A 22,232-nucleotide genomic window follows, 5' to 3' on the forward strand; every position below is an offset into this window, starting at 1 on the left:
TAGATGCATAAGTATATGTTCCTTGATAAGTATTGAAGTAAAACAGGCATATGAATTTCTCCAAAACAAAACTTAGGTAGTCCAATTAGCTGTTTCAACCAATTCTTACTCACAATTTTCGATTCCGATGCCTTTTTATGATATTAAATATGTAATATTTTAAATAAAACAAACAAGGTGCATATAACATTATACTCCATTATGGCATGAGACAAAATGTAAACAAAACATTTTGTTTCTCAAACTTTTACCTATTTTTTTATTTCTATTTTATTTATGCACACGTTTTACTAAAAGGTACTTTACTATGAGGTTAATAAAACTAAATATATCTGTTCTTCAATTATTTATTAGAATTCGGAGGATTCTGAGGCACTATCAACTACATTAATGACGAAACGGTCCGCGATATTATCTATTATATGATTCTTCGTTCTTTATTATACTTGCTTATTATTACACCTTTATGCATTTTATACTATCTAGAATTTTTACATGCAATCTTAATTCTATAATTATGTTAAAATATATAATAATGTTAATTATTGGAACATTACGAAGTATTGTATTCTTATATTAAACTTTGTCATAAAAATTTATAATTCCGAAAAACTTAATTAATTTTTCGGAATTAGTGGGCACAAGACTATTCTGAAGTGGGCACGGCTTATATCTATATTTATGCTTACAATCACAGGTAAAATTTAAAACAGCTGCTGTTATTTCTAAATTAGGCAAGATAATTATAATTTAATTTGTATTACCCTAATACTTATAATATATATTTATTTATTTTTTTAAAGTTCTTGTGCAACAACAATTTTAATTGACACGATAAATTTATTTAGCATCAATTGAATATCTTACTATATTGTTTAGTTATAAAAATGGTCGTTTTATTGAATCACGTCGGTTATTTACAATAAAATAAGACTCAAACATTGTTTTCATTATGTAATTGTATTATCCCTTTCAAACGATGGATTATCTGTTCCGTGTAGATTTCGAACTTTTGATAGCTCTAATGTCTGTTTCTTCTGAAAAATCCAAGTTAATAATAGAATATAATAATCTACCTATACAAAAATAAAATCTAATATTATTTTTCTGATTAGCTAAGAAATCAATCAGTAGGTATTTGTGATAAACGCCTACGCTTATTGATTGTTTCGAATCTCAATAACACAATACTTACTTTGGACCTGTATACTTCGTTAGTTAAACTTTTAATGCCGGCAAAATGATTTTCAATGTCTTTCAGCCTTTTCCCTTCAGTTTCTGGCAAAATGAAGTACAATACTATGCATCCAGTCAAACTGTAAACAGTTACGATAAATTGTTAATATTAACGCTATAAGTAACGCTCATTGCGTTGCAGTAAGAGGAGCTTGGGAATTTAAGAGGCTACAAAACTACGATCTCATGAGCAAAATACGACTCCTACACGTACCGCGCGTACAATATCATTTTCTTAAAATACTGATTATACAGATTTTCGACTATTAGATATATCTAGAAATTTAAATCATACAGAAATAAAATATTAACAAGACGTCGTAGATTAAATTTTTAAGCCACTGTAATTTTAGTGCGCAAATTTTTAAAAAAAGAAATTGTTATTTTTTACCCAATAAGTATTATACAATTTACATACTATATTTCTAATAAATAAACCAAATTATAAAATAAGTAGGTACTCTCATCGTACCTAATCAAACAGTAATTGCTCTTTTATTTGTAAAATGAACTAAAAGAATACTATACCTACCATACAATTCCATAGAAGCCATACGTGCCCCAGATAGAAAGAGTATCAACCATATTGATATACATTTTATTTGTTAGAAACCCGAATATATATCCAATGGCGCTGGCGAGTCCGGCTGCTCCAGCTCTTGTTTTTGCACTAAATACCTAAGAGAAAAAGGTACAAATATGTTACCAATATCTATTTTCAATATACAAATCTAATAAAGCGTAATCAATTAAAGGACTAAAATAAAATAGACCTCGGTTGATCTTCGAAAACACAGTATCAAAGATACTGGAAGATCACATAAAAAGCATGAGGAAGGTTGATGACAGTGGACGAGGCGAAAAAGATATGTAGAGACCGTGTATGTAATGTATGTATAAAATAAAATACAATTTTAGTATTTTTTGTTATTTCGCCTTTAGTCGTACCACATATAATAAAACAAAACAACAAATCTGTACAAAGAAAATAAACTAACTTTGAAGGTCTGATGAAACTTCGATAAGTTTTATTAAACAATAAAATAACAATGGCAATAAAATAAAATAATAACATTATAAGCCAAACAAAAATTACTTACTTCTCCAATTAAGATCCAAGGCAGGAGTCTGATTCCAGTGTGAGTGACGAGAGCTAACGACATTAGCAAGGCAGTTGGAATCCAAGCATAAGGGTTATTCTGAAAGGGATAAATGTATTTTTATTTAAGAGTATATTCATAAATTATAACAATATTAATAATCTTTGACTTAAAAATAAGCCTCGACACCAGAGCGAAGATATGAAGATATTTAGTATTTAAATTCTTCGGGTAGGAATCGAAACCACAACCTGGCGTGTTTACAGTCACTTTGTACATATGCGTCACGAATGGTTTCTCAAAACAAAATATGAAAAGACTAGCGGACGCGCGCAGCTTCGCTTGCGTATTTAGAGGTGAATTCTAATAACCCATGAAACATGTATTCGATGAAATATTTTTAAGAGTCTAAATTTCAAATTTTATAAAAATAGGTGGCGATTTAAGAATTTGTCCATACAAACTTTCAACCCCTTATTTGTTTGCACCCTTAGGGGAAGAATTCTAGAAAACTATGAAACACGTATTCAATTAAATACTTTTAAAAATCTAAATTTAAAATTTTATAAGAATCGGTGCCGATTTAATTTTTTTTCCATACAAACTTTCAACTCCCATTTCACCCCTTTAGAGTTAAAACTTTTCAAAATCCCTTCTTAGTGGATGTCCAGATTACGAAAGTAAACATTTGTCCAAATTCCACGTTTGTACCAACAGCGGTTACGGCTGTGCGCGCGTCTTACCTCAGTCAGTGAGGACAAGTCCTTTTATATATATAGATTATATTAAAAATGTAAGAAAGCCAACATTACCAATTCGGCACCGTTAGCCCCAACAGTCTCGTTTTTATAGCTTGAAGATAATTCATTGTCCGATAAGAGGTGCTAAAAAAATAATAATATTACAATTTTGTAATGTTTAAATATTTATGGCATATGAAATGCCATATTTGGCATGGCATAGCATGCATGAAGGCATGGCATATTTTTTTATTATAATATATAATATTTTTTTATTTAGAAAACATTTATAAATTTAACCGTAGAGTGATTTAAACCCGCTCCTCTTGGAAACCGCCGTAGCTTCCAAGACGATTTCCAACGACGTACAATTTATTGTATTGCAGTGTTTTTTAGTGTTTTCTAAAACACATTTATCGTCCCTAGGTGTGGGAATAAGATGGTATTATTTACTTTTTTTTTAATATAACCCTTACAGTTTTAATATAACCCTCGTATCCGGCGACTAAAAGGCAACATATTCCTGCGGCCGCCGTTGAAAAGAAAGTTAACGGCCTCTTCCCGGTGTAATGGACCAGAAGTACGCAAGTTCCAGAGCCAATTATTTGTAAAATTCCTAGAATAAGCGTAGCGTAGTATTTATCTATTGGCGCTTGCAGCATCTGGAATATAGAAACTGCGTACGTCTGAAAAAAAAAAACTGCATTATTAATTGATTTGCTAAGTTATGGCGAATCTTGTTTAGAATTTACAAAAAATAAACTTTGACTGGCGCTAGGGCCCCAGGCGTGACTGTAAGCGCGAAAGCTTGCGGGTTCGATTCCCGGTACGATATCTATAAACAACACGTACTGACCTGCAATGTAGTCATTCCACTAAAGTGACCAACAAAAAAACTGTAGGAAACTAAAAAATAAGGTATTAGAAAACTCCTGTCAAGATATACTGATAGTTTTTCTGAAATAGTCTCGTCCCGTTCATCCGATTCTGTTGGAATTAAAATAGTTTAACTATAATAGTTTCTACTGCTAATTAAATAACATAAATGAGTGTAGAAAAAAAAATACAAATCTTTCAATACCTTTTTTTATTTTGTACAAAGCTTGTATGTCTCTTAATTCGTTTTCAACTGCTTGAGGACTAGTCCAACCTCGAAGCCACTGCAGACTCTAAAGGTCCACCAACAAATAATATGTTTAATAAAAAAATTTCAAACTCAATTAAATTTAAAAATAATAAAAAAAAGAATACATAGTATAAACTATTAATATTTTAGAATTTTGTATTAATTGTACACCGCAAAGTGTACCTGTATCCTATTATATATAGATACTAAGTACTACTCCAAAAAAAATAACTAATTAACTATTTTAATGTATATAGATACATTTATTTTACTCATTATTTTCCCACATAAATGACCACGCGTTCTGACTATTTCAATACCTAATCAATTAGATACCTCCAGAATTCGGCAGAAAGTAGGGAACGGAGTGTCTTAACACTAGGTTTCCTCTGCCTACCCTGCTGTATGCGGGATACAGTGTGAAGCTGATGATGATGATGATGATGAATTAGATTGAAATTGATTAAAAAAATAATATCAACAGCCTGTGAAAAATTGTTTAAAAATATATTTTAGATATACCCTGGGATCCGGCCGTTGAATCCTGCATAAACGAGTTTTCTTAATTAAACCTATATTAATGAATAATACATGATTAGTAGAACAGATTACACCTGGGTTGCCTGGAAGAATCCTGCCGCAATCACCTTTAATTTCATTTTTTCGTAACTCGTTTTTGGAGATAATTGCACCAATACGTTTTTTATATGAATCGCACATCATTTGAAAGATAATCGCATAAGGAATTGGAAAATTAAGGGTTGCCAGCTCTCAGTCTGCCGCAAGTCTAGGGTTGCCTGGTTTAAAGATGTCACTAAATGTTAATAATTTGCACTCATGTGTTTTTTTAATGAATTATATATCAAATTAAAGCTTATTTTTTTCTGAACACTATAAAACAGGGTTGCCTGGAAAATTCCTGCCGCAAACTGGGGTTGCCAGCGTTTGAAATATTTTATTCCGGTTCCGTTTGACTATGAGAATAGACGATGAAATGCGCGGTCTGCCCCATGTTTTAAAGTAAAATATTATATAATAGAAGGTCAATCTTAAAATCAATGTTTATTCTAATTGTTCACCTGTTAAATGATGATTTTAATCATATTAAGTACACGTAGAAAACTATTTAAAGATAGAAATCATCCTTATTTTTCAAGTAAAATAATGAATGTATAATATTGAGCCTTTGCAAAATCTATTTTCTAAATACTAATATTTATTTAAATTACCATTTTGAAACAACTAAATTATCTAATTAAATAAATGTTTACAAATATCGATCTACTATAAGCTATTAATATACATACATATACATCATGTTTCCTTAATATAATGAAGGGTGACCATTATTGCGGATATTTTTTAAATTAATTATATTGAAAAATATATTTCAATGAACTCTCTGTCTCTCTCTCTCTCTCTTCATCCTCTACTTGTTTGATTTGACAACGCTTGCCGCAACTTTTTTTTTGAAGATAAAGAAGTCGCCGATGAATCTGATACGTCAAATGAAAATTTCGATGACATAGATATAACTTTAGACGATGAAGAAGAAATGGATGATAATGATGAATATGATGAACAGAGAAATGAAGAACAGCAAGATGAAGACTAGAGAGAGTGAAAGTTAATCAAGATGTAATTATATGTAAATAAACGCTTTTGATTTATAAAAATAATATATAATTTCTGAGTAAAAAAAGTTTATCTGCAATTAGTAGTTTTATTTATATGCAATTGGTACTTTTAGAATTTTATTTGAAGAAATGTCACTGTATTTGGAATTCATTTTTGGCGACACAATAACATAACTTTACACTTTTCGGTGATTCATCATTGAATTAAAAAAAAACAACATAAAAAACACATCTTTATTTTCAAAAGCCACTTTTTAAAATCAAAGTTAACTTAAAACGCAAGCAATGTGCTCAAAACATCTCATTTGGCCATCTGCACTTTTATTGCATTTAGAAACAATACATCTTCGAAAATAATTTTATTGCATGTGGTTTGCTTTGTTTCGCGCTGCAAAATGTTTATCTATAGTAAAAAATAGCGAACTAACTAATTGATATTTGCCGACTCCTGGTCATAAATCGTAAATAGCGTTTATTAGTCGGCATTACTGCCGAATTTTCTTGGAATTAATCTTTGCTAACTTAGTTTTGTTTATTATAATTCTATTATATATATATATTTTTTTCCTATGCAAATTATTAAAAGTTGCGTGAGAAAAAAAAAGTTGCGGCAAGCGTTGTCAAATCAAACAAGTAGAGGATGAAGAGAGAGAGAGAGAGACAGAGAGTTCATTGAAATATATTTTTCAATATAATTAATTTAAAAAATATCCGCAATAATGGTCACCCTTCATTATATTAAGGAAACATGATGTATATGTATGTATATTAATAGCTTATAGTAGATCGATATTTGTAAACATTTATTTAATTAGATAATTTAGTTGTTTCAAAATGGTAATTTAAATAAATATTAGTATTTAGAAAATAGATTTTGCAAAGGCTCAATATTATACATTCATTATTTTACTTGAAAAATAAGGATGATTTCTATCTTTAAATAGTTTTCTACGTGTACTTAATATGATTAAAATCATCATTTAACAGGTGAACAATTAGAATAAACATTGATTTTAAGATTGACCTTCTATTATATAATATTTTACTTTAAAACATGGGGCAGACCGCGCATTTCATCGTCTATTCTCATAGTCAAACGGAACCGGAATAAAATATTTCAAACGCTGGCAACCCCAGTTTGCGGCAGGAATTTTCCAGGCAACCCTGTTTTATAGTGTTCAGAAAAAAATAAGCTTTAATTTGATATATAATTCATTAAAAAAACACATGAGTGCAAATTATTAACATTTAGTGACATCTTTAAACCAGGCAACCCTAGACTTGCGGCAGACTGAGAGCTGGCAACCCTTAATTTTCCAATTCCTTATGCGATTATCTTTCAAATGATGTGCGATTCATATAAAAAACGTATTGGTGCAATTATCTCCAAAAACGAGTTACGAAAAAATGAAATTAAAGGTGATTGCGGCAGGATTCTTCCAGGCAACCCAGGTGTAATCTGTTCTACTAATCATGTATTATTCATTAATATAGGTTTAATTAAGAAAACTCGTTTATGCAGGATTCAACGGCCGGATCCCAGTCTAATAATATTGTCAAACTCGCGTCATCAGGGTCATTCCAGTTGGAGCATTGTTTAACATTCTTTTAAATTCCTGCATTTCTCATTCATTGGAATATATCTATTCCAATGATTGAGAAATGCAGGAATACAATGATAGAGTTAGTCATATACATTAATTGCTTTTGTAAACATAAGCCAGGGATCTCTTTGGAGAGACCTGGAGAGACCCTCCTTTCGAGCTATTTCAACGAACCTATAACCATTGGGTGCAATACGATTATACGACATCAACGAAAAACGGCGTTAAAATCTGTCGCGCCAGTGACTTGTTTAATAGTATAAAAATACTACAAAAAATTCAATGACACTTTTTATTTATTTAGTTCTTTACCTAATCCATTTCATTCAATTATTATTACCTGCCTTGCTTCATCGTGTCGTATCCTAGATACAAGCCAATGAGGTGACTCCGGAACGAAAAAAAGTGCAACCACTGCAAATACCTGAAAATTGTTACTCTAATTTAGATTATGTAAATTTTTCAAAAACAAGTTTTTAACTGAATATTTCTATAAAATACAAATAAATAAGGTATATTGTTACTTAGCTTACTTAATGTATGCACAGATAGACAAGGAAGTGGGTATTAGGTAAAGAGTGCTCTAAGTTTTATTTTTGCTTGTACAAAGAAAAATTCTATGGAGTACTCTTTTTTCTTTTTTTTAATCGTTAAGTTTTCTTTTTTTTCAGCCCTTTTCAGCTATGAAAGTGATCATAGCGTCAAGGCACTGTGAACTACAGATTATATTCATACAGCACCTATTGTAATAGATATTTGTCTTTCATATAATATCTATAATATCTTCTATAAATAACACTTAAGACCATCATGGCCCGATGGCACAGGGGTGTGACACGCGAAGGTTGTTGGTTCGATTCCCACTCGGCGGAATGAAATTTCCTCGCTCTAGTAACAAGGCAAGGCACGGCGTAGAGTTCTACCACCGAACATGCTATGCCTCAAGAATTCGGTGGAAAGTGGGCAGCGGAAGTCGGAAGTGTAAATGGGAAAGGAGTCTTATTACTAGGTTCCCAGGTTCACTCTTGCTCCCTCTGCGTGTGGGATACAACGTGAAATTAAATTAATAAAAAATAGACAAATAATTTAAAAACAAATATGAACAAGTGCCTCGAGTAACATGCTATCCCAGAAACATCATGGGCATTTAAGAAAAAATAAAAAAAAACTTTTAAATAAATAGATAACTTATAAACATTTATTATAAATACAGTAACATTTTTCATTGACCTTACCGTAAATATGATATTAACGAGGGCTACAGTCCGCCAGTACATCAGTAAGCCGAAGAGAAATTGCGTGAACACGCCTATGATAATACACATTGAGCTGGTAGCCGTTAGTGCTCCACGAAGGTGAGGCTGTGTGATCTCAGCTACGTATGTAAGAACCTTTAAAAATATATTAATATAAGTTGTGGGGTCGCAGTTCGATTCCTACTTTAGGAAATGAAAATTTATCTAATATTTAATTTCTTCGTTCTGGTGTCGAGACAAAACGCGGCGTTGAGCTCAGCAATTCAACACGTAATGCGTTCAGAATCCGGTAGAAAATGGGAAACGGAAGAAACGTCTGTCGAGTGTCTTATCAGTGTCAATGTTTAAGAACAATATATTGAGACCGTCGTGGTACAGTAACACGACGAGTTCCACCTCGAAAAAAATCGGCGCAAAGTGGAATATGCAGTGTTTTAACACTAGGTTCCCTCTGTCTACCCCGTTATGGATTGACACAGCGAGAAGCTGTTATATATATAGAGAAGCGCTTTGCACTTTCACGTTCAATTTTTTATTAATTAATAAATAATTACTTTACTCCAGTTTTTGTAAATATGTCTAAAATCTAAATAAGATTTTTAACCAATAATTATCGAAATTTCTAGAGGAAAAAAATCCGCGTATTTTATGTGTATGCATGGGAAACGATACCAGATTTTGAAACAGTCCGCTTGAAATTTAAATAAAGGAAACCAGAACCAGTCGAGCAAGAAGTGTAATCTAACAAGTGTCGTGTTTAAATTGAGAAGTTACGAAAAAGGCCAACACTGAAATGGAAAGGCATCACAAATGCTAAGGCAACACTCCCATAAGGTTTTCAAATAAAAAAAAATAACATTTTTTTCTTTCATCTAATTATATAATGTAGAAATTTATCAACTTAAAATTTGTACCTGAAATTAATAACAATACATATATCTAGTGACGTTTTTGAAGTAAATAATGAAATCTTCATTGCAGGTTTATCTTCCTGCTATTATTTCAAAGAAATTTTAAATAATAATAATATTAAATATGTATTGTTTTTTTTTTCAAAATTAGATAACATTTATAAGACATTTTGTTTCATAAGAAAATGGAGAACTTACTTACTGGTGCTTCAAGCAATCCTCCTGCCAATCCAGTGAGGACAAGAGCGCCATAAAGGTGAGCAGTGTGAGTTGAAAAATGAAAGATCAACCATGCTATGAAAAAGGGCAAGTTCACTATCTGCATCGCGCGCCTTCGACCCATCTGTGATGTGACCACGCCGGACAAGGCACAACCCAGTGGTACCACAATTAAGTTGATAGAACCTGTTTCAAAAATATTATATTAAAAAAATACTAGTCCTAAAAATAAATAGCCGTACATAAATTTTTAGATTCACCATTTAAGACAGGATTATAAAAAAAAAATTACCACACCTAATTTATTTTTAATTACTTTTGCTCAATTATATGTCGACATGATTTTTTTAATTTTTGACATAATTGTCCAATTAGATCCCAGTCCACTTGTACTTTTCACATTGATTTATTTACTAACACTGTCACACGAGTGGAATAATCTATACTTATAATAAATCTGTAGAAAAGTCGTTTCTGTACATTGAAAATATTTTTATAAAAATTAGCCAATGTGTTAAAGGACAACTAACAGAATCCATTTCCAGCATTTTTGGTTTTTTTGTCTGTTTGTCGGTTTGTCTGTTTGTCTCTTTATGTGAACACGTATCATGTAAAAAGTAAACAACACATTTAAGCAACTTTTATACATAAAAATTATAAGTAACTCAGCGAAGGTTTTAGTTTTTATTTCATTGTAATCGCTTCACTCTATCAAAAGATATAAGTATTTAAGTTTATAAGAAGTTCATATTTGAGATAGTAGAAATAGACACATGTAACGCTATCTATTATCAACAAATGGTAGGTACTAAAGTATCTTGATAACGCATTAAACACACTGTTGAATTAAGCATTATTTTCGTCAGGAGGACTTTCAAACATTCTAATACTTTAGTACAACATAAATCCTCAGGCGAAGCCGCGAACAGCCCGTTTGTATTTATATCAGCACCAGTACAATGTTTTTATAGCAACACGAACGAAAGAACGAACAGAGTGACAATTATTTATACAATATATATTATTAACCAATAAATAATATTATATTATCAGGTTTTATCCATACATACATATATTTATAAAACATAAATAAGTATATAAAATAAATGTGCAATCAGAAAACATAAACGTATATATAATTGTGACATAATATCGTTTTACTTTAACATTGAAGGTAAGTCACGTAATCGTCACAGGTCATATCGCAATTGTAGGTTCTTATTCTTACTACCTACTACTAAGAGCGACTCAGCTCGATCAGTAAAAAGAAGAGATAATCCAAATATTATACCAACAAAGGTTATATCTACATTATTAATGTAATATCAATGTTTTTCAATAATAACCTTTTTTTATTTCTTTTTACTTAATATCATAGGTTAAGCGTAAGAAAATACATGAATATTTGGAATACTATAAACGTGTTTGTGCTGTTTCTATTATATTAGCCATGCAGTTTGCTATTTCTGAGAAGTGATTGTCACATTGCAGAAGTGCAACTAGTAACTGTTCACTTGTCTCTAGTTGTGAAACGATAATGAATCCGTTTTACACGGATGCTCAGTCAAGGTTGACCACATTGTGTTTTAAATGTCTTATAAAAGATGTACCTACTCTATAATGAGTATTTAGTTTAGTTAGTTTAGTTTATACTTTATTGCACACAAATAAAAGAAAAAGAATAATAGAAATAGAACAGAAAAGAAATAAAAAAACAACTATGCAAAGGCGGCCTTATTGCTTCAAGCAATCTCTTACAGGCAACCTTTGATAACAGCAAAGGACTTAAAATATAAAATAAAAAGAGAAGGGTGGAATAAGGTTATGTGCAAACTAAAAAATAATAATAATACTAAGTAAGGGTGGAAGAGGCAGCGCTTCTTTTATTGAAACTGCATATAGGGTAAAATATTTCAAACCCGAAGCTAAAGAAATTAATCAAGATGCCTCAACAGTTTGGACGTGGAATTTTTTTTTCATTTCACGATTTTTCTCCATACCTGTATTTCGTGTGACGCACACATACACATACTACTACAAAAATACTATTAAGCGTTGCCAAACTTCTACTTTGCATTCATCAAAACATAACCGAACGAGAAAGAATGATGTCTCGCGTTCTTTTTCACGCAATTATCTATCCTATATCTTATAAAACAAAATCGCTTTTCGTGTCTGTCTGTTGTTTCTAACTCTTCTTCTTCTAAACCACCCAACGGATTTTGATGCGGTCTTCACCATTAAGTCAAGTGTTTTTCGTAGAAGGTTTATATATAGTTTATTATTAGTACATTCTTATGTAAATTAACATAAATACGATAAATGTGTATAAAGTCCTACCCGTTGAGACACTTTCGCGCATGCGCTGCTCTAATGTTAAGTACTACATGAAAAAAATGTACTGGAGTATTGTTCCTCTTAATAAGATCTACAAAAAAGTCCGCGAGAGCATATTCGTGTCTTTTAAGAATAACGTGTAGTGATCATTTTTAACCGACTTCTGTAAGAAAAGGAGGTTATCAATTCGACTGTTTTTTTTTATGTTTGTTACCTCATAACTTTTAACTGGGTGGACCGATTTTGATAATTTTTTTTTATTTAAAAGGTATAGCTTCCCGAATGGTCCCATTTTTTTTTGGTCCATGTCTGACAATGGTATCCATGAGAAAATCACATAAGTCTTAAATTTGCATTATGCATGTACGACTAATAGCCGAATAACTCAATGTCGCGCCAACCGATTTTGATGATTCTTTTTTTATTTGAAAGGATACACTTCAAGGATAATTTGGTGAAAGTTTGGTTAGGTTACGATTATGGAATCCGGAGAAAATTGAGAAAGTTTGTTTTTTTTGGTGGTATCGTTGCGTTTCTTTTCAACCAATCTCAAAAAAGAGGATGTTCTCATTTTCAACCAACTTCAAAAAAGGGAGATTCCGAATTCACCCGAATACTTTTTATGTTTGTTCTTGTCAATATACCAAAATGTAACTTTGCACAAAAATAATAGCTAATTAAATGATATTTTACATAGAACAATCACAACCACTCGTTGACAACCACTACCACCACCATCACCACTCGTTCAAGAAGCATCATTTTAAGATCTACCCATCACTAAAAATCGTAAAATAAATTAATTTTTAACAAAAACAAAAACCGACTTCTAACAACGAACTAAAAAGTGAAAAATAATTATATAAAGATTTTATAATTTTGAAGTCGGTGTCAAACTAATGCTACAATACCTTTACTACAATATCTAATTACTAAGCCTGTTTGTTTTACTTGGCACCGACTTCAAAATTATAAAATCTTTATATAATTATTTTTCACTTTTTAGTTCGTTGTTGGAAGTCGGTTTTTGTTTTTGTTAAAAATTATTTTTTTTTATTCTGTCTAAAAATAATAATTTCAATATATTTTTTATTGTAAGGGATATTTTTCCATAATGGTATTAATCCTTATCCTTTAAAATACTTTATTAATTTTCTACGTTAAACGAAGATAAAATTTGCTTTTTACAATATTTCGAAATTGCGAATAGTTTTACAGAAAAACGCATTTAATTGTTGACACATCCCGCCGTTGACACATCAGCTGTATCTCCTCAAGTTTCACTTATCCCTTACTCTCAGCGTATAAATAAGTATATTAGTTACGTTGGCCATTTAATGTAGACCAAAACTGTCATTTACTGTTTTTCATTTTAATAAGTACTTTAGAAGTTGTTACAATATCAAAAAAATCCTTGCTGCGAAACGGATCGTTACTCGCCATGCGTCCGCCGCGCCCGCCTGCCTTACGCGCATCGCTAGTTCAGTGGTAGAATGCTCGCATGCCACGCGGGCGGCCCGGGTTCGATTCCCGGCCCATGCATTCTATTTAATTTTCCTCACAGGCAGCCACGTCGTGCTTCCTTTTCATCAGGGACAGAATACCCCCTTCAGCATTAACCACAAGCTCGAAAAAAAAAACCCGCCTGTCTCTATAGCAACGAAGATTTAGTTAGATGCGTTTGCATGTATTGGATAATTGGAGTTGAATGTATTATTTAAGCGCGATATATTTGGTTTCACATTTTTTGTAGTAGTTATTAGTAGGTAGGTTTTTGTTTATAATTTCTTCCGTTTATAAATAGTCATTTAACTATCTAAAAATAGTCATTTAAATATATTTTAATAAGTACTTGAAAAGATTAGTAGCACAGATTTAAAATTACTACTAAAAAATTCTTGCTGTCTAAAACAATTGGAAAATCCTTATTGAAACTACAAAAATGCGGGTTGCATTAGGGTTTAATTAATTTTCACATTATCTTAAGTGCTTTGCAAACATACAGCGGGCGAAGCCGCAAGAGGGTCGCTAGTTTATTATAAATCTAAATAACGTTCAAAGCTCTTATTAAATTTGTTTAATAAAATCCTACTTTAAGTCAATTTATTGTATCACCTTTATTATGAAATTATTTAGAAATACTGCATGGTTATTGAACCACTCACAAAATTATATTCAAATTTTTTAACACACAAAATGATATTGAACTACGATAGATAGGTACTTACATTTAACATTAGTTTTATATCGTCGTTGTCGCATTCTCCTTTTACTACCACTAATATTTACATCATAAGTAATATTAAAAACTCAACATTTGTTTGAAATGTCTTAAAAGAATGTATGTTTTGATAGTACACTCAAATACTGACAATAGTTTCACATTTGAGAAAAATACTCAGTAATCACATCATGACGATCACGAAACATTCATCGCGATTTTAGAAATTTGATTAATGATAAAACTAATATTAAACAACATCCAAATAATTTAAAACACTTAATAATTATTCAACGTATAAAGTCGAACAAAATAATATAAATACAACAGAATTTAGCCGTTCCGCGGCTAAGTTCTGTTCTAAACAGATAATTAAAAACATTGTAATAGTTGCCATTAACTAAAATACTTATCGAATATACTATTAAATTTTTTATTAAGATTTTCATTATTATTTATATTTGTATAATTATTTTGATCGAAAATCGTATAAAAATTAAATATTAAACGAGTTTTATAATGTTACACGAGAACCTACGAAAACTCAATACGAAATAAATTTATACTTAGTAATTATTTGTATTTACAAATAATTACTGTTTTTTAAAATTTATTAGTAGTATACTATTTAGTATTGATCATTTTATTAATTATTTTAATATCAAATCATGCGTAAAAAGTATAATCTACATTTATTATGAATTATAGTGTTATATTAAACAATCAATCAATATTAAAAAATAATTTTGTTACCTGCACAAAGACCCCAACTCCGACCCCGCTCACCCCGCACCGATTACCGGGGATTCCCATAGAATCGGTTCTGCGCAATAGTAGTTGGGTCGGACTATAGCTGAATGCTATTTACTAAACCATATAAATACAATGGGTTATGGGCCCAGACCACGTCGTAACAATAATAAAGAAGATTGCATCAATCGTAGAAAATTAGAAATACTGGCGAGTTTAAAACAGCGTTACTTCACGCGACGCTTCGACGTTGGTATTGAAAGTTGGAGGTTAAGTTGCCGGGAAGGAATAAAAAAGAAAAACAAGCAAAAAAAACAATCACGATGGAATGGAAACAGCACAGTAATAAAACTGGAAGGAGTAAAAAATTGGAATGCTTGGAAGTTCCAAACCATAATACTACTACGAAGGGAAATTGTGTCATCATCATCATCATCTGCATTAATTGTAAAAAGAAATGCTACAATTAAAAGAAATATTAAATGTTTCAAGTGTAATAATATGGGTCATTGTCGAGCTGAATGTAATGTGGACAGAAAATGTAATATTTATTGTTAAAAAAAGTGAGAAAAATGATAATTGTAATAATTTTGTAAACATGTTAAAAATGAGTGTTAGTTTAAAAAGGGAAAATAAAAATATGAGTTTGTAGTGCAACAAAAGTAAAATTAAAAACCTAATAAGAATAATTCAATAAAAGTGTGTGTAAAGTGTATTCCTAAGTGTTGCGTTAATTTAACATCAGCTCGCCGCCGTTGCCTACATACCTACGCTAGTCGCTGCGACTCGATTTCTTGAATGAAGCGTGTGCGACGTTGCCGCGCCGACAGGTAAGTGTGTGAGTGATAATACTATACTTTACAAATGACGTTTTATTTTAAAACGATAATTTTATTATTTATTTTGTTTGAAAAAATAACTTTTTCATTTTTGGGAATTATTTTTTTTTTTTAATTATATTAGGCTTTTATAAAGTAGTTAAAACTGTGGTTTCATTTAAAGTGGTGCGTTCAATTCCACCCTGTATATTCTTATACAAACAGTACAGTACAGTACAGTACCTAATATAAGTATCTACTGTGTCGTTAAGAGTGAACGAACTAATTCAAAAGTACTTGCTTATCCAAGATATTTCCGCATTTCCTAAATGTAGAACTTCTCCCTCCATTGGTTCTTTTACAGCTGGTATTAATATTGTTGTGAAACCGAGAGTCATTCCATAACCTGATAACAGAGAAATTTAAAATAAGTTTGCTTTTTTAATTCAACATTTTGCATACATATTTCATGAATACATTTACAATCGTTTTTGTTTTCGTAATTATTTTGTACTTTTTCAATTTTTTTTCGACGGTATACAGTATATACTTACTATAGAGTATAGGCCTACTAAATCCGCTTTTGTTTTTTGATATATACCTTACCAAAATGCGAAAAAAATATAATATTGATCATGATTTTATTAGAGTAGAGAACACAAATCATCTTTCAAAATTGTAAAAATCTTCTAATAATTTACATATACTCATAGGTTTTTAAAAACTTTTTTGTTTCTCCTGAGAATTTTCTTAACAGACCATGTGTTAGCAATTTTACACTCTAAACCGACAATTTGCAAAATATTTATACATCCATATTTTAATCAATAATTTAGTTTACGTAATACATAAAAAAAAAATTCAAATTTCCCCACTTAAAACATAGTAAAAAGTAAAAATTAATTATAGTTATCTATATAAATATGTGTACAAACTATAACAGAGACTTCATTGTTTTCGTTGTATCAAAAAAGTAATACTTACTTAACAGTAGAAGGTTCTTCACACTTACTGCCAGAAACTGCGGTAGGGCAGTACGGAAATTTTTTTTATAACTATATTCATAACATTCAACATTATCCTTCTCTTGCGACGACATCTGCGAACAACGAAATATTATGGCTGTTAATTTCTCATTGAATATTTTTTGTAATAGGTTTCTTTTCTTTAGGAAATTTATTAAAATTAATATTATCTATATATATAAAATCGAAAGGTCACTCACTCATCACGAAATCTCAGAAACTGCATGTGCTAGGAATCTCAAATTTTGCATAGGAGTTACTTATAGGACGTAGGTGCTCGCTAAGACGGGAATTTGCAATATTCGTCTTCTAAGGGGTTGTTTTTGGGGTTGAAAGTTTGTATAAAACTTCGTTACTACAAATGCTAGGAGTCTCAGATATTGCATGAACTTCACTTATAGGACGTAGGTACTCATGGAGACAGAAATTAATAATAACGTAGTCCACGCAGGCGAAGCCGCGGGTGGGCCGCTAGTTACATATAAATGTAAATAAGTGATTTATTTCCTCTAGTGGGGATCGAACCCACAACCGTCGCGTTACAATCACATCCTTGTGCCGCTGCGCCACGACGGCCATTTATATACGTGAATAGGTATATGTAAAAATTAAACGCGGAAATCATTTGTTGAAATTAAATATTGTCGTTTAAATTAGTAAAGCATTTGATTACGATACTAAGTTACTTGTGATTTTTGTAGAAATCTATAGGTTTGAAATTAAATCTACTCAGTAAAGTCTTAAATATCAACTTCAAATGAGTTTTTCAATTTAAACCTTTACATAAATAAGAAAATAACTTTTCTAAATTGCTATTTCAGAATTGCTTAAACAGGAATGTTTCCTTCGTTTTAAAATTAAGAAAATATAATATTTTTAGGGGCCGTCGTGGTGCAGGGGAATAAGCATGTGACTGTAACACGACAGTTGTAGGTTCAATTCCCAGTCGTGAAAATGAATTCATATTTTAATGTCTTCTCTCTGGTACCGAGGCAAGAGCGCGGCGTTAAGTTCCGCCACTGAACGCGCATGCTTCGAAATTCGGCGGAAAGTGGGGAACGGAGTTTCTTAACACTAGGTTCCCTCTGTCTACGAGAATTCATACCCTAAGGGTGCAAAAAAGGGGTTGAAAGTTTGTATGGTAAAATATTTAAATCACCACCGATTTTTATAAAATTTTAAATGTAGACTCTTAAAAATATTTCATCGAACATGTGTTTCATGGTCTATAAGAATACTCCCCTAAGGGTGCAAATAAGCACGCGAAGCTGCGCGCTTCCGCTAGTATAATATAAAGTAACTTTGTATATTTTAAGTTGGGTGTACAATAAATAATAATATTAATTATTTAATAATAATATGTAAATATCTGCTTATCTACGTGCACATAAGAACTGCAAACAAATGTTACAAAGACATCTGGTTTATACCAATTCAATGATAAAATGTGATATAAGATAAATAAATGATGGGCTTTATCATAATACCCTCTTAATCATAGCTTACGGAATCATGATGGCAAACGTAGGCTGTTATATAACAATCACTCTCAAATTATTTAATCCGGCCTCTCCGAACGATCATTCTAGTGAGAACATGCAAAACAAATGTAAATAAAACGGAATTTCACATCACTAAATTACACAACTATATACAATTAAAACTTAGTGTTTTCAAGTTTATTACTTTTTCACTTACAAATAAAATAAATAACTAAATCATAAAGAGGGTGTGACTGTAACGCGACGGTTGTGGGTTCGATCCCCACTCGAGGAAGTGAAGTATTTATTTACGTTTATATTTCCATTTCTTCGCTCTGGTGTCAGGGTAAATAAAGCGTGGCGTTGAGTTCTGCCACTCAACATGCAATGCCTGCAGAATTCGACAGAAAATGGGGAACGAAGTGTCTTAACACTAGGTTCCCTAGGTTCCCGCTAATTTAATTTGTTTTGATTTAGTATTTTAATTTCTCCACTTTGGTAACAAGGCAATGTGTGGCTTTGAGTTGAGAGAATCAAATATGAAAATCAAATCAATTTCCAAAATACGCTTGGTCGGTTTTTTCTTAAATACACTTAAATAAACATTTGTATATTTCAAGCGGGCGTAGCCGCACGGGCTTCTAGTCTAATATAATAACTAACTATTGAACTTTATTTTTTAAAGATTACATGAATGGTCTGTCACCAGATTAATTATGTTACCTAAGCATCGATTTTTAATTGAAGTTCAAATTTTTTAAAGGTTTTATTATAAATATAGGAGTGGCAGGTAAAACGTTCTAGAATGTCTGTATAGGTAAAATATACTGATAGATAGACAGTTAGATAAATCACTCTCTGTGCTATACGATAGAAGCAGATATGGCCTATGTGATGAGTTTGAAGGAGCTTAAGTCTCGGCACGAACTCCTCGCGGTTCAGCGTAGCATTTTAAAAGTAATCAAAGTTGTTTACCAATTAGGTATACCCTATAAAACGAGCGTTCTAATTAATACTCCGTTAATCAATATCAACTTAATTAGTTGATTCATTTATTTAATAGAATTAACAATATAAAAACACCTATATTTATATTCACTGTTTGTTTTCTTTTAAAAAAAAATATAAGTAAAAAATTAACTAACTAACTAACTCACTTATTTAATTTAAATAAATTTTAATTATATAGTAAGTACTGAACTAATTACTAAGCTCAATAGCTGCCAAAATATAAATAAACCTGTTAAATGCGAGTCGGATTCACCCATCGAGGGTTCCATACCAATTTTATGATTGTAGGTGTTGACCTACTTGACCCCTTCCCGTTGGGGAAGTAGAACTTATAAAAGTTTATTTACGTGTGCGAGAGTAAACACAAATAAGTTTTGTATGAAATTAAGTACAAATGGAAGTTTCTAAAGATATTTTTCTGTGATATAAATTTACCTATAAATTTTAGGTTTTTGGATATTTTCTTTTATTCATAGTATAAACTCTTTCTTCTTGCCATATTTCATAATTCTAGGTCAACGGGAAGTATCCAATAGGTTCTCCACGTAATCTTGACAATGAAAATGGTCTTGATAGACGCACAGCACAATCACACGTACTCAGTTCCTACCTACTTAATGTATAGATGCGCCATTTTTGCTTCTTTATTATATGTAAACTAAATAAATAAATAACTAAACTAATACTAAATATAGGTACTAAAATGATTAAATCATTTCAAGTTACATATTATATAATTCAATTGATGCTGCTAAATAAATGCCTGATTAACTAATATTTGAAAATAAAATAAAATAATGTTTTGTGCTAAACTTGTGTCCTCATAATAAAGTTTATAGAAAGTTTTTAACATATTAAATAAACAGACAATCTCTGATGGAGGCTCAGGTCATGGCCGTCAAAGTAATATTCCGACATCGTCTTTACCTTAAGTTCCACTTAAGATATGTACAATTTTTTACCTAGTACCTACATTGTATTTATTTGCAAAAGAATTTCCTACAAACTTAAAATAAAATGAAACTTATTTGTAATATTGGAAATTAATATATAAAAATATAAAATATAATTTAGAATAGAAATAAGCAACTTGCATCGAAACTTGTTTACCGACCATTTAAAAGCGACTAGTTACAATGGACGTTGCCGTGGAGGTACTTCATCGTTAGCGTTTGCATTTGCAAAAAAAATGTGTATATTTCTTTTTAAATAAAATAAGTATTTTTGGAGCAAAATAATAATAATAATAATAATAATAATATAAAAATAATTATATAATATATTATTTTTATATAAATGTTAAAAAATAAGTATACATATGTATGCATGTATTTTATTATTTCACTATGAGTTATTTAACGAATTATATTATATAATAAAGTAATAATAATAATATATAAAATAAAACTGTACTTACATTTGTGCACAGTATGTATTATTTCAAATGTAAAATGATATCTGCAAATGGCTGAGGCAGTGCTCGAGCCAAGGCACAAGACGACCTCTCACTATGGAATCGACGCGTATTTTAACACTGTTGCAATAAGTGCGCTATATATTAACTTTCTATTTGAGATAAACTATTTTTTTTTATAAACTACGTCCTTTAATTTTATATTTGTTCCAATGTAGATATAAATTATAATAAATTTAGCAAAACTTTTCTACAAGTAGATACCTACTACCTACATAGAATATTTTAAAATGTTACAAGTACGTTCATACTTTTCTATACATACATACTGTCTATACCTAGCTAGCTAGCTTAAACGGGTACCGTCAACTCGTTGCTGTTATACATATCTAACTAACTGCCTAACCAGTAAAATCACAACAACTACCTACAAAAAAAATTAATATCGAAATTGGGACAAATTTATAATTTTTTAAAAGTTTTTGTAAAGTTATAAGCGATTATCCCTTTTTAAAAAAAATGAGGCCAGCCGTGACGCAAGTGCGCAAAGTGTGACTACTGGTTGTGGATTCGATCCCTTTTCGAAGAAATAAAATGTATATTTTCATTTCTTCGTTCTGGTGCCCAGGCAAAGCGCAGCGTTGAGTTTCGCCACTCAACACGCAATGCCGCTAGAATTCAGCGGAAATTGGGGAACGGAGTGTCTTAACACTAGGTTCCCTCTGCCGGCTGTGTGAGGGATACAGCGTGCAACTGATTAAAAAAATGTACCTATTATTTTTAAAAAATGGAAAAAAAATACATTAACTGTCATTCATAAGGCTTGGCCGGATGTTAAATAGCAGTAGCAACACTATTGAATCAATTGTATAACTGCTCTTTAGATATATTGAAAGAGGTAAGTAGTTATTCTTCTTCTTCCTCATGGCATTAATCCCCATATTCCATAATTCTAGGTTAACCAGAAGTACCGTATTTTGATTCTCTTTATAGTGTCGAAGTACGCGTTTTTTGCTATATAAACTGCCATATCTTTTTTGAGGAAATCAAGGGACCGTAGATCTGAGTTATCTCCAAGCGGTCCTGAGGTAAAAGTTCTTGATAGACAGACTAACAGACGGACGGACAACAAAGCGATCATTCCTCTTTTGGTTTAAAAGGTAAGGAAGCTTAAAAATAGTAAAAAGGAAGCTATCCCGCAGCTACCGAGCTTTGACTGCAGGCATATTCTATTTAGAAAAAGATTTTTCAAATACAACCACCATTGCTCTCAGATATTACTATGTTCAAGCACTTTTTAGCTGAATATATTAATATTTTATAGTATAGATTTAGAATAACCATAA

General features: G+C 31.1%; 1 protein-coding gene across 5 annotated transcripts; it reads right to left on the bottom strand.

Annotated features, from left to right (window-relative positions):
- Positions 1-331: 331 nt before the first annotated feature.
- On the bottom strand, positions 332-21,169 carry LOC146527196 (facilitated trehalose transporter Tret1-like). Of its 5 annotated transcripts, XM_085206408.1 has the most exons (14): positions 20,890-21,169; positions 16,940-17,054; positions 16,257-16,361; positions 9,813-10,015; positions 8,679-8,834; positions 7,784-7,867; positions 4,158-4,245; positions 3,933-4,063; positions 3,553-3,762; positions 3,149-3,220; positions 2,337-2,435; positions 1,769-1,914; positions 1,196-1,316; positions 332-1,037 (listed from the first exon to the last, which is right to left on the bottom strand). In XM_085206408.1, the coding sequence occupies exons 2-14, from the start codon at positions 17,052-17,054 to the stop codon at positions 951-953; spliced, it is 1,617 nt and encodes a 538-aa protein (XP_085062534.1). In that variant the 5' UTR covers positions 20,890-21,169; the 3' UTR covers positions 332-950. The 5 variants fall into 5 exon arrangements, with proteins under 5 accessions (XP_085062534.1, XP_085062536.1, XP_085062538.1 ...); XM_085206410.1 differs by lacking the exons at positions 16,940-17,054; positions 20,890-21,169 and having other exon boundaries at positions 16,253-16,361; XM_085206412.1 differs by lacking the exons at positions 16,257-16,361; positions 16,940-17,054; positions 20,890-21,169 and adding an exon at positions 15,905-16,239.
- Positions 21,170-22,232: the final 1,063 nt, after the last annotated feature.

The sequence above is a fragment of the Heliconius melpomene genome, chromosome 21 (genome assembly GCF_056956725.1).
Source record: "Heliconius melpomene rosina isolate 202511_hmr_F chromosome 21, ASM5695672v1, whole genome shotgun sequence".
Lineage (NCBI taxonomy): Eukaryota > Metazoa > Arthropoda > Insecta > Lepidoptera > Nymphalidae > Heliconius > Heliconius melpomene.

What these genes read in the sequence shown, in the direction of transcription:
- LOC146527196 (XM_085206408.1), bottom strand. Translation starts at nt 17,054, where the DNA reads ATGTCGTCGCAAGAGAAGGATAATGTTGAATGTTATGAATATAGTTAT. An exon ending in TGCGGAAATATCTTGGATAA is followed by an intron (nt 10,016 to 16,256) that starts GCAAGTACTTTT and finishes TTTTTGAAACAG; the next exon opens with GTTCTATCAACTTAATTGTG. An exon ending in GACACGATGAAGCAAGGCAG is followed by an intron (nt 4,246 to 7,783) that starts GTAATAATAATT and finishes GTGGACCTTTAG; the next exon opens with AGTCTGCAGTGGCTTCGAGG.